The sequence below is a fragment of the Centruroides vittatus genome, unplaced genomic scaffold (assembly GCF_030686945.1).
Source record: "Centruroides vittatus isolate TY-2023 unplaced genomic scaffold, ASM3068694v2 contig_628, whole genome shotgun sequence".
Taxonomy (NCBI): Eukaryota; Metazoa; Arthropoda; class Arachnida; order Scorpiones; family Buthidae; genus Centruroides; species Centruroides vittatus.
The window spans coordinates 2,110,725-2,128,531 of NW_027122385.1; the positions used below are offsets into that span (position 1 = coordinate 2,110,725).

General features: G+C 24.5%; 1 protein-coding gene across 1 annotated transcript in view; it reads right to left on the bottom strand.

The window, feature by feature from the left end:
• Nucleotides 1–3,634: 3,634 nt before the first annotated feature.
• Nucleotides 3,635–17,807, bottom strand: part of LOC136979553 (synaptogenesis protein syg-2-like) — a 270,903-nt gene continuing 256,730 nt past the window's right edge. Inside the window, exons 16-22 of the mRNA XM_067275556.1 lie at nt 15,400–15,696; nt 14,126–14,407; nt 11,976–12,155; nt 9,776–9,897; nt 5,962–6,034; nt 4,740–4,843; nt 3,635–4,476 (exon numbers count right to left, since the gene is read on the bottom strand). Of these exons, the coding sequence (XP_067131657.1) occupies nt 4,387–4,476; nt 4,740–4,843; nt 5,962–6,034; nt 9,776–9,897; nt 11,976–12,155; nt 14,126–14,407; nt 15,400–15,696 (1,148 nt within the window). The 3' untranslated portion in view covers nt 3,635–4,386. The remainder of the gene's footprint in view (nt 4,477–4,739; nt 4,844–5,961; nt 6,035–9,775; nt 9,898–11,975; nt 12,156–14,125; nt 14,408–15,399; nt 15,697–17,807) is intronic.

Below are 17,807 nucleotides of genomic sequence, written 5' to 3' on the forward strand. Positions count from 1 at the left end.
TAATAATGATGATAATATATTTTTATATAAATTGTTTCAAATTTTAATAGGATTCTATACAGATGTGATCGTGATTAACTGGCGGGTAAATTCCGCATAAATTACAGTAGACTCTCGGTTATCCGGGATGCCAAAAACACCTCGGATAATCATTAAATCATCACAAATCGTTTTATGATTCATCGCTTAGCAGAGTATTGGTCATAAAGAGGGAAAAGGAAGTAATATACTTCGCTAAAGTATTCCGTTTATTAAGAGTAAACGATTGAGTCCACTGACAGCATAAGGAACTTGTTATTTTAAAAATTCTATGACATAACAAAGATTAAATCGGAAAATATTTTACTTACTAAAGAATTCGTTTGTTTTTATAGCCTTCTTACTGCCAACATATAGAAATTACAAACTGCAATCGTTTAATCCAAAATGTGCCTTGTTTTGTAAAAATGCAAATTTGTATATTTACCACAGGTTACTCTATTATTGCGTGGGGCCGATAAGGCCCAGGCAATGATAGAGAAACCTGTGGGATTTTTGCTACCTACTGACAGCAGAAATCTGTATAATTCTGTTATCGCTATGCAATATTTCCAGAATAGCTTTTGTAGAACTTATTAAAGAGGTTTAAATTCGAAATAGCCAATTATTGTGAGATTACTAATAGGTGTACCGTTTACCCTAACTAGCACTCTAACATTATCTCTTTATGGAAAATTTATTGAATACACGATTTAAACAATACCGGATTAACCGCGATGATATTTTCTCATTCATCTCAGGTAACAGAGACTACTATATTCCAAAAGAAATACACAATTTGTGGGATGTTTTCCAGAATATATAAGTAGTGACAGACAGTAATTTTTCCACTTATTTTATGTACTGAAATTTTTATACTTAACATGAATAAAATTAGAAATTTTTATTAGAAATCTTATTTAATCTTTATACAAGAAATTGTTTTAATTTTGAAAATCTCTGCAGAAAATTATATGGTATAGTACAATAAAAGATCACATGATGATAAAATAGTTTAAAACTTTCTTTTGATCTGGTACAATGTTGCTCTAACCTTTACAGGTATAATATTGATGTTTTCTTTTATAGTTTAAATCATAATCGCGTAAAATAAAACCAAGCAAATTAATTCAATGCATTCTTCCTGTTAATTTTAATTATTTATTCGATTTTGATATAAAAAATTGAATTGCTTATTTTTAAATGCGAATTTAATATTTAAAAAATATCAAAATTGGCTTACTTTTTAATTTGAGTTTGATATATTATAATATCGTAAATAATCACTTTAAGGAGAATAGAGGAATAAAAGAAATTTATATCAAAAACATTATTTAAAAATTTTGAATTGACGTAATCTATTATGTAAATTATATAATTCGATATTTAATAAATAATAATTTTGACTTTTTTGAAACTTATTTCTATTAATATGTTAAAACTTAGTAATATATTTTAATAAGAAAACTATATGAAAAAATGAAATGTCTTAAAATATTCAGAAATGAAATTACTTTGAGTTTTTTAAATAAATATTTTAATAATATATTCCAAAATGTATACAATGTATTTTGAAATATTTTATTTCAATAAATTGTTAAAAGTTTATTTTTTCTGAACTGTTTAAACTTTAATATTTATCGTTTGACAGAAGATGAAAAAAGAAAGATTAGTTATTTCCTATGTAATTTGTTACAAAGTTTTATATATATAATTTCTTAATGAATAAACTATAATTTTTATTTAAATTATATTCAATTTATTTTACAAATTCAAACAAAAATAATTATATAAGTATAAAAAAAACAACGTTTAACAAATTACTTTGCTTTTCGTTTATTCTTCCGTCGTTCGCTACCAGTTGACCAGTCCACATTTCCACAAATACGAAGGCGACCTTCGTAGGTCGCCTTCGTATTTGTGGAAATGTGGACTGGTCAACTGGTAGCGAACGACGGAAGAATAAACGAAAAGCAAAGTAATTTGTTAAACGTTGTTTTTTTTATACTTATATAATGTATTACCGTCGGCCATGTGTTAATTTTTATATTTACTTAAAAAAAATAATTATATTTAAATAATCTTAAATTTATGTAAATGGTTTCTGTTTTTCTCTTTCTTTATGCTTCTTTCCAGTTATGTATTTCCACAATCACTTATAACGGGTATATTTACATACATTTCATATTTTCATTAATAAAGTTATAAAATTTGTAAAATATCTTAAAATTTAAAAATATTATAATAAAAATATCAATTAATTTGCTAGAGTTTCCGGGTTTTCTTCACGTGTCTAACACCTAAACAGGTGCCGTTTCCCCACGGAAAGTCGTTCTGGGAAACATTACACCTTGTCTGATCGCCCACGAGTTCCGTTGTCAAATCTTATTAAATCAACCAACCAATTTTGCAATAATCATTTTTCTTTAAATTTACATCGATTAGTAAGAATAAAAAGTTTTATTATGTTCAACTTTAATTCAGTTGATTTATAAAATTCGAAGTAATTAACATCGAACTTAAACTTATAAATAATTACGATTGTTAACAAGTAATCTTATATATATCTAACTGCCGATTATCCATGCTAATTACTGCACGGAAATCCAGAAAACACAGAATCCAACATAACCGTCTATTCAATAATAACTATTCAGAGATTTTAAATGAACTACAATATATATACGGCTCAACCCCGTTATAACGCGATAAAGGCGAATCCCAAGTTTTATTAGCTAAAATGTACCTCTAGTCAATAAAAGAAGTCTTCCTTTTATGTTTATTTTAAGAAATATCGTGTGAAAATTTAAAGTTTACATTTCTGTGTTTAATTCTTAAGTTTTTTTCCAGATTACTGTATTGTAATTTTAAGACTATCTGCTGTTTAAGCATACAAATGTGATTTATTTTTCATGTATATTCTATCAAAAACCTGAATGTTGCTTATAGTACTTCGTTATTTCAGAATAATTCTAATATTTGTCGATACATGGATAACCCTAATAACGGAAAATTGGGAGTTCGGTCTATATCTATAGAATTAGATAGGATTAAATGAAAGAAAGAATTCTATATAAGAAAATTTCTTACAAATTTTTAAGTTTTTTAAACATTTAATAAATATGCAATTTTATTTTCTATATTCTTTAATACGTAACCTCTTTTCATGTTAAATTTGCCGGAAACAAAGGAAATTTAATTTAAGATAAATTCATATTTATACATTTGAATTCGAAATCAGAATCACATCGTTTTCCTGAATATAAAATTTACTTGAATTTTATATTTTGAATTTTATTTACATTTGTTTGTTAATTATAAATTTATTTTTCTTAAGAATTATTAAAGACAAATTTGTATTTTAAAGTATCACTAACTTTAACAATTTTAATTAATATAATATAATTATTAAAAATAATTGAAATTGCCAGATTCTGTATTTTTAAAAGCTGAAATGTCATGTAAATATTATACTGTAACTTATTTTAAAAAATAGTTTCATTCGTTGAAAAAATAAACACGTTATTGAAGCAAAATTTTAAAGATAAATGTAAAATTTAATAGATTAAAAAACTGTTGTTAATTCATAATCATAAACAAGAAAGTGATCAAATGTTTTATTAGTTAAAATAATAACTAAAGTGCTCGACGGTGTTCACCGTCAATATTTACAATTTATAATTGATGAATTGATATTCTACATAATCTTTTTCACCTTTTTTGTAGAACAATTCTCACAAAGACAAATATTCCATCAAGTTTTTCTTTTTTTTTTAATATTTGATAACCTTTATGTCTATAAATCAATATGGATCCATATAATAATTCGATCAACTTCTCTTAATACCAGAAAAGTTTTTACTGTTGTTTCAGTTATTTCCCATTTATATTTATATATAAAATTAAACTATATGCAGAAATACTTGCCAAAGAAAATTAGTTTACGATATGAATATCCCATGGTCCATTTTTAAGTGGATAATGCTGACAAGTTCAAATATGAGTCATCAAAAGTAATGAACTCAGTCTTCAGAGTTAAATGTCCATCGCATATAAAACTTAATGGAAAATAGTTTTCCAGTATTGTGTATACACTTTCTCACTTTAACTTCTCACTGAAGGCTACGTCTGATAAATGTATCGCAATGAAAGAGTTAATGGCTTCCAGGTGATCTTTCTCTATGAATTGCATCAAAGGTTTCGTTAATAAAGATATATGACAAAATGTCATATCACATATTGAATTTGATGTCGTCCTCACTCTGATACATTAATCTGATATCCGTAATGTATGGTTTTGTATGCTGAATAACTTCATTTTTATTTGAAGAAAGGCAATTTCCGATATTGAGAAATGCATTTCTACTTTCAGTTGTCCACATTGGTCCTGGTAATTAAGTAATGAGATGGGTTCGAACACGTGACGTAATCAACTGAGTGAGTCGATTCATCAAAATACTGAAAATAAAATATTATTTTGAAATAATAAATGATAATTAAATTTTTATGAGATTAACAATAATTTAAAAAGCTTTTAATTAAGATTAATAATGACAATCTGATTATTTTCATATATAGTTATGAAGTGCCAATCATAACAATTAATTAATATATAACTAGAATTTTACATATATAAAATGTTTTTATATATAATTTCCTGTAAATTATTTATAATAATTAATAATATTTTATTGTCGTGTATAATTGATAATAAGAATTACGTCTTTAAGGGCACTTTGTTCTAAACTATTTTCTTTCAAAATATCTGGAAACTCGTTATTACTGCTTTTCCTTGTTAAACTTTTACTTTGATCTCCTGTGTCACCTAGAAAATATTTTTCAAAATTTTAAATTAATACTTATACATAAAATAATTCAAACTAAATTATGAGTAAAATTTAATTTCAAGACAGGTTTAACTTGACTCATATAATATAGGTTTTAATCATTTCAAGAAATTTGCATTTCAGATAGATCTCATATTCTTGAAAAATTCTGGAATTATCAAATGAAAAAAATCAGCTTTCAGAAGAAAAAGTATACAAAATATTCTACAGAAATAAAATCTAAAGTTGCACACAAATCATATACTTTTTGACGTTTTAAGTCTATATAAATAGTAGATATTGAATTATAATTCCAAACTCTGTTCTTAAACTGGGCAAATTCATATTACAATTAATTTCATAAGTAATTATTTCAGAATGCAATTTAAAATGTTCATATTTACTGTATAAAAAAGTAAATATAATTTCGATATAATTAAGAACATAATAAATATATAATTATATATAACCTAACATGACTTTCATGATATAAATTTATAAATATAGTATATGAAACGTGAGTGGAAAATTTAAACTATTATTTTATTTTTAAATTTGAGCGATTTAAAATATTAAACCATTAATAATTGAAAAACGAAATCCCTGATTGTGAAAGAATTTCTTTGTTGTATATAAAATGAAAGGTGTTGTATAGAGTACAGTACATTTCAAATAAAAGGAAAATATTTCTTAAATTTGGAAGTTACTCTAGTGATAAAATTTTCTTTATACTACAACAAGAAACTAAAATCCGATTTTTTTATATTACTTATAAAATAGTCGATAAAAATTCTATAGTATCATTATCTTTTGTTAAAATTTCAACTACTTTTTTTCTACTTATTGTAAAACGTTTTTCATGCAGCAAACCGAGAATGTTCACAGAACATTGTACTATATGTAATTTAACACCACTTTATATACGGAGCATCATTATTGAATTTTGTATTATTTATTGAAACGTGATGGCACGACTTAACAACGTTAAAATTTCTATACTAGTATAGTTATTTTTATAGTTCAATAATATTTTTTTTCAATTCTATAACAATCAGACGTATTAAATTAATTCGATATGGTATTATCTTTATACAATATTAAATATACAAGTACTTACTCCAAGTTTCTGAATCCATAGTTAATTTATCTTCTATCATTTCAACGGTCATATAACTTTTTCTATTTTTAGTCTATGGAATAATAATATAAAATTATTTTTATTTCAAAAATAATGTTACACGAAATCTTTAATTATTTTTCAGAAATTTAATAATGTTTTAATAATTTTAATACTGTTTTTTGTAAGTAGAAAAAAGTGTTGTAAAATAAGAAAATGAAATGTTAAATAAAAGCTATGTACTTTGGACTGAAAATTTTAATAAAGTCCTATCACAAACAAAATTTATTTAAACTTCTGTAAAAAAATCTGTACATTAATTAGATCAATACAATTTGACAATTAAAATGTATTAATACTTTATTAAACTTAACAAAAAAAATAATAATAATAATAGTTAGTAAAGTTAATTATTGAAGTTAATTATCTTAGAATTAAACTACATTATAAATTAATAGTCAGATAATCTAGTTTTATATTAATTAAAATGTAGATGACGTTACTATATTATAATATAATATATATAAAATCTTAGTATAATTGTTTCTTATTGTTTGTAAGGAAAAAATCCAGAAAACGATATTTTGTTCAATGACTTTACATTTGTAATGTTTTTGCACAAACTATTATTTTCAAATAAAAATTGCTAAAAGTATTCTTTAATGTTTTAAAATTTGTATTTATATTTTTAGTAAGGAAAAATAAATAATTATTCATCGTTTAAAAAGAATTTTCTCAAAATGTTAGAGTTTATAAAATATTTATTTTGTGTAATTATGTATACCGGGCATTCAAAAGTAACTATTATGATATTAGATATGTATTATTTAAATTTTATATTGGCATAATGATTTAGTTGTTTATTCAAGTTTCATGTTTTTGAAGTCTCCAAATTACAGATATCGTGTATATTGATACACTCGAATAATTCCTCGAACCTTAACTTTTTAAGGATGGCATCCTTGACACAGCAGTCTTTCAATTGGATGAGATACCAGACCTTTATACGATTTTGTTTTTTTTTTTTTTTGGATTATTTCAACACCCGCTCTCGGTCATTAAATTGGCCTTGGAAGAATTCAATATTGGGCAGCATTTTCACTTGATTTAACATTCTTGGATGTTACAGTGGTGCAGCTTTAAATAAAACTAAGACCTGACTGAAAACTTTTTATTGCTGAGTTTATTTGACGTCGGATCCTATAGAAAAGGGTCAACGTCGAGTATGTTCCTGTACATGTTTTTTAATATTATCTACACAGTCATTTTAAAGAATTGTTTTGTCTTCGTGTTGTATACCATCTATCTTTGGTTGGATATAAAAAAAAATTAAATTTACCTAAAAAAATTCTTGTATGGTCATTACTGTTTAATCATCCTTGAATATTTTTATGGATATTTAGTAATTCTGAGGTGTACCGCAAAAGAGACCTAGTTTATCTTCGAAATCGTCTTACTGTAACTATTAAAAAAGTAACACCTGACATAGTTGAATGTGTGTTCAACAAAACATCTGTTGCAAAGGCATTGATAGCGATCGCGTAGAAACTAATCATTAAATTAGGCCTTTAAAGTATGTGTTTTGTTTATATATAGGCCTACATATTCGTGTATGAAAGGAGTTTTTGTAATTTCTATTATTTCTGAAAATAGATAGTTAGTTTTGAAACACCGTGAATAATTAATGATTTGAAGACAGAGTTCGCTCAATCATTGTATTGTCTTAAACACGGAATTAAAAATGGTGGTCTCTGTTTGAGCGAACTCTGTCTTCAAATCATTAAATATGAAAAGAACCATCGGACGAAACGAAATTACGACCGTGAATAATTTTTAAATTTCTAGGATAGAATTTCTGTCTTTATCGATATTTTTTATGGAAATATAAAATTGAAAATTATAAAATTATGTTTTTGAAGAAAAAACGAAAAACGTAACATCAACAACCAATTATATGACGAAACATCCTTTAAATTACAACGTTCCATTCACCTGCGTTCTTTTTCGAACATATTTATCCTGATGATGATAGCTAAACTTATCGAAGACCCTTGTTTATCATTAAAGGAAACGAAGCAAAACTTTATAATCTCTTTATATTATTTCAGTTTAAATAATTCTAATTGAAAAACAAATATTATTAATCAGATATAGTTGTAATTACTACAAAGAAATGATTAAATCATTCTTTAATATCATAACTTAAACGGAGTGTAGAGTTTCGAACATATATTGTCTTAATTATTTACTTTTAAAGTTCAACTACACTTCATAATACAATCATTCTTCCTCTCTTGGTATCGTTCGATGCATATAACAATACTCACTCAATTGAGATTTTCAAGAGGTACTTTGAATTAATAATATTCCGCTTAACTATATTTAATACCGTGATTGTAACATTATAGTTTGTGTTTAGTTATACAAAAGAGCGTATTTTATTTCACAAGTTTCAATTTTAGTTATGTAAATTTTACATAAATTTATATAAAGCGTATTAAAATTGCTATTAAAACAACATACGTTTTTATATAACGCTTTGTATGAATTTACATAACTAAAATTGAAACTTTTGAGATAAAATACAGTCTTTTGTAGCCTATAACTAAACACAAACTATAATGTTACAAATCACGGTATTAAACATAATTTAAGTGGGATATTGTTAATTCGAAGTACCTCTTGAAAATCTCAATTGAGAGAGTGTTATATGCATGGAGTAATGTCAAGAGAGGGAGAATGATGACATTATGATAGCGTTGTTGAACTTACGTGACTTTTGTCAATGATAAAAATAAATAATTAGGATAATATATGTTCGAAACTCTGCATACCGCGTAAGTTATGACAATAATTTAAAGTGGTTCTTTTGGTATTTATACATGATTAACCAACTCCAAATGTTAAAATGTTATATGAAGCAAGTGTTATTTCAGTTTAAACTGATCATTAAAAAGTTATGATTCCTTTTTCTTTCTTATTTATTCTTATAATTTCATTCTAATTAATATATTTTTTTCTTTAGTACTTGATTTCTTCTTGTTCTTTCTATGTTCATCGGGAAAAAGCACAAAACTTTTGTGTCGAACTTATCATACAGGAACACATGTGGCGAAGAGAATAGACTTTATTATTTAACCTATATTATTTCTGTACAAAGTGATGGAAATGTATTTTGGGCTATTTGTCCCTCTTCAGTCCTTTATTTTTACAAATATAAATTCTGAAACAAGGACTGAAGAGGGGCAAATAGCCCGAAATGCATTTCCATCACTTTGTACAGAAATATCATGTATTAAATAATAAAATCTATTCACTTCGCCACATTTTTCTTATTTTTAATAAAGAGTTCTCTGTATTATTTTAAAACTTTTTCAGAGATTTCTCAGAAAATTAACTTATTTTTACATATATTTATAATTTAATTTTCCGTCTAATATATCAATTCCAAGTTTTTGCGATAAAATATTTTCTACGTTTACCTTCGAAATTTTATTACTTATATTCCTAATTCAATTTTAAAAGCAGAGATCAGAAAATATTTTAATCATACAGATTCATATTTGTAATATTATAAAATTAGTTTTCTAAAACTGTATAATTTTTATATTTTAATATTAGGATTATTGAATTTTAAAATATTTTCAAGAGAAAATGAAAAGTCGTTACAAGTAACTGAATAAATATAAATGTTTTGATAGCTTATTGAACTTTTAAATAAGTAATACCCATTTTCGCATGCCACTTAATTTATTGAAAGGTAATGCATTTCATAATATAAATCGATAATTTTATTAGATTTTAAAGTTCTTACTTCTAGTTTCTCCAATAAAATGTGTTCATGCGATGAATCTAATTTGTCTTCAGACATATAAAATGATTTCTCTCCAAGAGTATAACCGGCTTGTTTATTGATGATGTGAGTGCACTGATGACCTATAAAATGAAATTTGAACGAAATTAAATTACACTCTACCTGATTAAAAATTGTATATATTAATTTAATACAAAATAAACGAAGACTTGTAAAAAATATCAGTTTGTTTAACAAAATTTTATATTAAAAATTTATATTTAGATACTAAAATAAAGCATTTTAAGTACCATATTATTTAATAAAAATTAAATATTTATTATATTGGAAAATTTAAGTAAAACTTTAATGTTACGTCTTCAAAAAACTAATACACCGAATTATAAAGCAGTGAATATTAACACAATGATGCTATAATTTATTATAACGATTTAGTTAATTTAAATGATGAAGCTTATTATAATTTATTATAAAGATAAAAAATTAATTTTAAATTATATTTAATAAAATTTTAGAATATTTTTATACATTATATTAGTTATCAGCTTATTTATTATTTCTTTTTCTCTATATTATTCATAATGCATATAACTAAAAGGATACATGATTCGTTTTAGATCATAACTTATAAAATTCTAAAACTAGGAAATATTGCCATTATAAAATTGTCATTCCGCATTATAGTTTACATTGTTTAAATATTTTAAATATGAATTAGTAAAGCAAACTATTCACTTTCTAATTGAAACGAAACTTATTAACTTAACTAAACAGTATAAACTTTAATATTACTTGTTTTGTACAAACAAAACATTTTAAATTATTATTATTTTATTCATTTTAATTATAAATAAACAGATTAGACATTAAATTAAACAAATTGGTCATTAAGCAACTAAATAATTAACATAATTCATTTTATCATTTTAAATTAACACTTACACAATTTTGATTCAAGATATATTTAAAATAGTATTTGTGGTAAAAAGGTTTAAATAGAAATTATAGAGTTTATATTTAGTTTATAAATACGATTAATTTTTAGTATAAAATGTTATTAAAGAAACTTCTCTTTATACGCTAAAACACTTACTAATAATTTGTATTGATTTATCTGAATTATATATAACATGTAACTGAGTCATCAAGAAATACAGAGTAATATACATGATATGATCAGCAGAAAAAGTTGTACATAAGTGTTGCAGTCAATGCATAGAATGCAATTCTATAAACAATTATTATAATACGAAATTTTACGCTGCATTTTAAAGAATTTATATTTGAGAATTTCTAAATCTGTAAATGAAAAATATTTGTTAAAGACATTTTCTCCAGATAAATAGAATGTAATGAAAAATTTATGAAACATCAAAATAAAATCATTCTAAAAATTATGCCACTTTTCCATAACTGGTTTTAGAAATATGAATTATATTATGCATTTTACAAACGTGTTCTCTCTCTTCTCATTAGATAGTTTTATGCCTTTGTCTATTTATTGTTAATATACAAGTCTGGTTCACAAATGTATTTGTATTTCACATTACATCTAAAAATTTATTTTTGAAATTAAAAAAATTATTAACTTTTATATTCTTGCACATATATAAATATTCGTATCTAAATATTCTTCCCAGCACTTATGTCCTGTCAATTTAGTTATAACGTATAGAATCCATAATTCCATTTTATTGTTTTATATTCACGATATTATTCTGTTCAAGTAACTTGTGTTTACAGAAGTTACTTAAACAGAATATATATATTTCTTTATTCCATGAAACATATCTTATGTACAGTAAATTAATATAAAATTAACAAGAGACTCGAGTAATTCTTGTAACGTAATTCTTTATTATTTAATCTTTAATATATAAATATATTTTTCTTATACTTGATAAATTTTTAAAAATTAATCTACTTATTTAAAAATTTAATATAAAAATAAGATATTCCGAATACATATATATATTTATGTTGTAAGATTACAATTGTCTGAAAAGTTATAAAATTGTTTCATATTTTAGAAAACAACTATTTGTATTCATCAATATTAAACAATGAAATTCACTTTATGTCAAAATTTACATAAAATTTAAAATCGAATTTGACAATGGATAGAAAAGATAAAATTATCTACAATGTAATTGCTGTTGTCCGAACCAGATGTTAAAGTGACGACGCGACTCACACTTACCTCCAATCGATCTTGTACAGCACTTTCCTCTATGAATCAAGCAGATCACCACAATCAAATTTACCATTACTAAGGCAGTGCCAACAGCAGCAAAACATATCCACCACCATCCCGATGTTGCTGTTGTTTTTTTATCTTTTTTAACACGAACCGCAACGGTTGAATCCATCACGGGTATGTCTTTAATCGAAAAAATAATGTAAATAAATAAGATATAAAAGCCTTTATAATGTTTATATTTATTTAAATTAAATTTTTATATTAACAGAAATAAAAACATTTTCCGTTATTTTTAAGAATGCATTCTATAAAATAAATTAATGCTCTTTTTCTTTTTTTAAAAATCTGTTAACATAAATCTAGAACTTACTAAATGAACTTCTTTTTCATTAGTTTCTTAAAAGTTTCTTCGAATATAAAAAAAGTTTTGAATGATTAGAAAAGTAATTAATTCGATTCAGCAATTTCCTAATCATCGAATAAGCTTCATTAACTTTCATATTTCGCATAGATTAAAGTTATTGTGAAGTAAATGTAATGCATACATATAATTGATTTTCTTTCTTCGATATTAGAGTAATTTCCGGTAAAATTTAAGAAAAGAATTTCGTAATGAATTTATGAGTATCATTTCTAACAAACTCACAATGAATAACTAGAACACTCTTCACTATGACATTTGTTAAAGTTATTATATGTTTTTATAAGGTAGTGGAAACTTACACGAACAGAATAACTAACTTTTAATTAATAAAATTAATTAAAAATGCATTTTAATCTGTTCAACTTTCTTCAGTTGCTGCAGGCTTCAAATTCTACCATCTTTTCAACAGATCTATCGTAAGGAATTCTTTTAATTTACATAGTGTACAAATACCTTTGTATTCATTATCCTCAACAGAATAACACAGTTTAAAAATTCATTCAGTTTTTTACAGAAATATATTCTTCTATTACTTACTTAAAATAATTACAATTAGGATTTTGTTAACGTTAAATACATGTGCTGTACATTAGAAATATAAGTATTCACGATAATTAAATTAACAATGTATAAAATATTTTTAAAATCGAGAATTTAACAAGCATAGCGTTTTAAACTAACATTAATTCACATATTATTATTATATATTAAATATGCTTTAAATTATTTTTTATGGCAGTTTTTAAGAGAACAAATTTTTATCTATTATTACAAAATATGTTTCTAAATATTGTGCTTTAAACTATTTAATATAATATGAAATAGTTATAAAATAATTTATATCATAGTTAATGTAAAAAGCAATACATAAATACAATATTTATTATAATAAAAATTTGTCTGAACATTTATCACAATAAGTATAAGCAGAGCCTCGCTAGAGTGTATATCGCCCGGGGCAAGATATGCATTTGATGCCCCTTATTCCCCTACATAAAATGAAAAAAGAAAAAAAAATTACTTTAAAATACAATAATAATTAGAAGTGCCATATCTTACTCTGTCAATTAATATTCAACTCGCGCCGTGTAATATAAATAAAAAATAAAAAATATTTTAAAAAATTAATACGTATGAATATTTTGTATAAATTTATGAAAGTTTGTCGCATTAGGCAAATGCCCAGTTTGCCCATACGGTAGCGCCGGCCCATACTTAATATGATAAAACGATACAATAATCATAGTAAAATGTTTGAATGTTGACATACAGTATGATGTTACCTTTATAGTTTAGTGTTGTTGTTAAGAATTTTTTGTAATCGTGTCAATATTTTGAATTTTTGTAATTAAATAAATTGTAAAATACTATTCTTGTTACTCATAATTTTTTGTAGATACACAGTAAACAATATCATTTTATAGCGTTTTACAAAAACTAAATTGATATCTCGTGTTACTTGAAAAAAAAAATTAATTAATAATTAAAGTTCATCATACAGAAGTTCAGTGTATGATGATGATGAATAATTAAAGGTAAATACGTGTTCAATGAAGCAAGATAACTTCATGATAATGAATGTGTACTTTCAGCGATATTAATTGTCAAATATTTTTCTCTATAAAATATTCTTATTCGGAAGAATTATTGTAATTTTTACTATAAAACAGACTTAAAATATTTGTTGTTTGTTACGATGTCCTATAATTTATTAATGACTACTAACCTGTAGTTGTAACTTTAACTTCAGAACTGAAATTGCTATGACCCAAATCATTCCATGCTGATACTGCAATAATGTACTCGATACCAGATTTCAAACCAGTAATTTTATGATGATGTTTCATTGCAATAGCATCTTGAAAGAAATATCTCTCTGTACCAGACTGCCTATATCTAATGCGAAATGATGGAATGGAACCACCATCAAATCCGGCTTTCCACGTAATAAATATATAATTATTAGTAACATTTACAACTTGCAAATCCAAAGGTGTTTCCGGAGGACCTGTAAAGTTGCAATATAAAGTTAGAATTCAATTATATATATATACACCTAAATAACAAGAATTGCTAATAAAACTAAGACATGGCAAAATATTACGGGATTTAAATAATAATTGAATAATCTAATAGGTAATTTTATATTCTTAAATCTAAGTTGAAACGATAAATTTCCTATTAAATCAGAATACTTTTATTTCGACGCTAAATAATCTTACCATATTTAACATTTTTTTATTTAAACAATATCACCAAATGCTACATTTTTAAAAATATAAATCTGGCTTTGATTAACGTTAAATTAATTTTTTAATAGGAATTACACAGAGGAGTTCATTTTATTTTATAGACAAATGCATATTTCCGAAGGAAAATATACCACTTTTTTCCTTGGAAATTTAGCTCAAGAATAAAATAAATTTATAATTTTCTATGCTTTCTAAAATTATCCTTGGACTTTTCTGAAACAAATCATGCCATTATTTATCTTACATTAAACAAAAATATCTATGAAACATTTTGTTAACATAATCACAATGTATCCAGTTTTTTAATAACCGGTATAAAGACATAATTTATAAAAATTTAAATTATTTTCTATCATCATAAAATTTAAAGCGATTTATTCAAAAGTTTTATGCTAATTTAAATAGATTTATTCAAATATTTTATTTTAATACGTTAATAAATCTTTACTTACTCATTTAAATTAGAATTAATATTGCGGAACTTTACGCTGGAATTTCTAGATAAAGTTTAATGCAAGGAATTTGTATAGAATTCTTGATTTATATAATTTTAAATAATTAATTTTGACTGGTATACTTTATTTTTTCAATTAGGAATGATTTAATATAGCTTTACAAAAATTACATACATATATGTATAGTTAAATTTATGTACACATGAAAAAACTTTGTGAATCTATATTAAAAATATATATAGCTTTAATACAGATTTACAAAGATAGCTTTTCTTTAATAAAGAAATACATACCTCTTTTTACCAGTAAGAACTGGAAAACATCTTTTCCCAATGCATTAATCGCAATGCAGTCGTAAATACCGAAATCAGATTCTTCTAATTGCTTAACTAGTAAAGTACTTTCCCAAGTAGAGTTTTTAACAGAATTTCGTACTTCGTACTTAGGACTTCTTTCCAGTATTAGTTGTTTGTAGGACCAACTAATTGATGTATTGGAATAAGAATCGGAAATGCATCTAAACTTGGCCGTATCTTTCAGATCGCTTGCTACTTTGGATTTCATCTGAGATCGTCGAATTACTGGCCTATCTGGTCGTAAATACAGATGAAATAAATTTATTATTTATTTACCATAAACATGTTAGATCTAATTTTATTTCCAATATAAAAACAATATGGTTCATTAACAATATAAATTTTTAATTGGGTTGTTTTAATGGATCTTTATAAGAATTTAAGTAAAAGTTTCAAGTGTTGAGCGCATGATATAGATCTATATTTTCCAAATAAAACTCTAAAATACAACTGGCAGCATACTGTACGTTTTTTATTTAAAAAATATTCTAGGAAAAGCTTTTGAAATATTCGTTTATCTATTTATTATTTATTTATTTATTTTACAATCGTTTGTTTATTTTTAAGAATATTACATTTTGTAAGAAACAAATATTATGTGTATCCTTTAATAATAAATGATAGAAACAGCTCTGTCTAAAATACATAAAATTATATACAATATTATTTAAAAATAAGAATTTTCCTATTTTTATAATATTTATAATACATCAATATATTTCACAGTATAGACTTATTTAAAGTAAAGTTTCACGGTAGGTTTGGTCGAGATATATTGTACCATAAACGATAATTTATTCGTCAGGTCGAAAAACAATAAACTTATTACAGATTTTTTAATGATATATTACAAATGCAAAAATCTTTAATAGTTATTCAAAACATTACACCTTCGATTACACTATATATTACAAAAATATCGGTCGTTTAATGTTACCAAAGTATTATAAAATAAAATTAAATTAAATTAGAAATTCTATTGGTTTGCTCGCATTTTCATATAATTAATTAATCCGTAAAATAAATATAAAAATTTGTAACTTATATTTAAATAAAAATTATTGCAATTTATAAAAAAGAAATGTATCGATATGCATTAAACACGTTATTCTTAACCCACTGAAGTCTCCTTCAGATACTTTCACTTTCAGACACTTCAGTTGTTGGATTCTTATACTTTCTCCTGACATCAACTTTTTATGTGGAAAGAAAACGAAAATAACGACATAGGGCTTCTCGAAGCTCCCATTCATACCATAAAGAAGACAGTTGCATAGGACAACCACCCACAATCACAAAGTTATCGGAACAACAGCAAGAATGACAAGAAGAATAGTCACAAACACCTTCGATCGACAGTGCAAAACTTCCTTCTCTCAACTTTCTCGAGAAGTTTGGTTTCGAGATAATTCATATTATAAAGAAAGTTCTTTCTCAATATATTAAACACACTTTTATTATGATTTAATACCATAAACCTGAATAGAATTGTTACAGATTGTAGAATATTATGGTTATGAGGTATTAATGAGAACACAATTGTAAATCGCTTTAAACAAATTATTCATAGTAAGTAATTAACTTTTTTATTTCGCAGTATTGAAATAAATGTTATGTATATACTCGTATTATACTAATACATAATATTTAATCTATTTATTTATTTTGTTTCAAAAACAATTTATTTATTTTTCTTTGAGAAATTCACTAGTAAGTGTGAAGTGTAATGTTTGTGTTAAATAATATCCAGAGATTTTACGTAGTTTTATTTAATTTCGTTGTGATGCTGATATTTTTCTTATTAGAGAAGTTACGTCAGAATCATAAAACATGTCTTTCATACGCTTTGCGGAGTTACTTATTTCCTGATAACAAATTTATACTGTATTAATCTTTTAACTATTTTCTAACGCTAAGTTTGTATTAATAACGGACAAAAGTAAATAACTATCTCTGCAGTGGGATTTAAATATACATCACGAGGCACGAACAGAATTTTAACATACTTTGCTTTTGCCAGTGAGTAGTGAGTTCTAATGGATTAGTGTAAATAAATATTAGGAATTATGCTTAATTATATGAATATTGTATCAAATACTATAAATTCATATCGACATAAATTCATTTCTTAGTATATAGACATTCGCCTACGTAAGTTGTTAGATAAAATATGTCTTCAGTATATACGATCGTATTCATAAAGTAAAAATTGTTTATGACTCATAAAATTGACATACGCAGTCAAATACCAATAGGCACTCTCCTAAATAGCGTTAACTTCATAAATCGCCAATAAATAATTGAGAACGAATCTTCCTTAAAAATACTAAATAGAAAACCGTTTA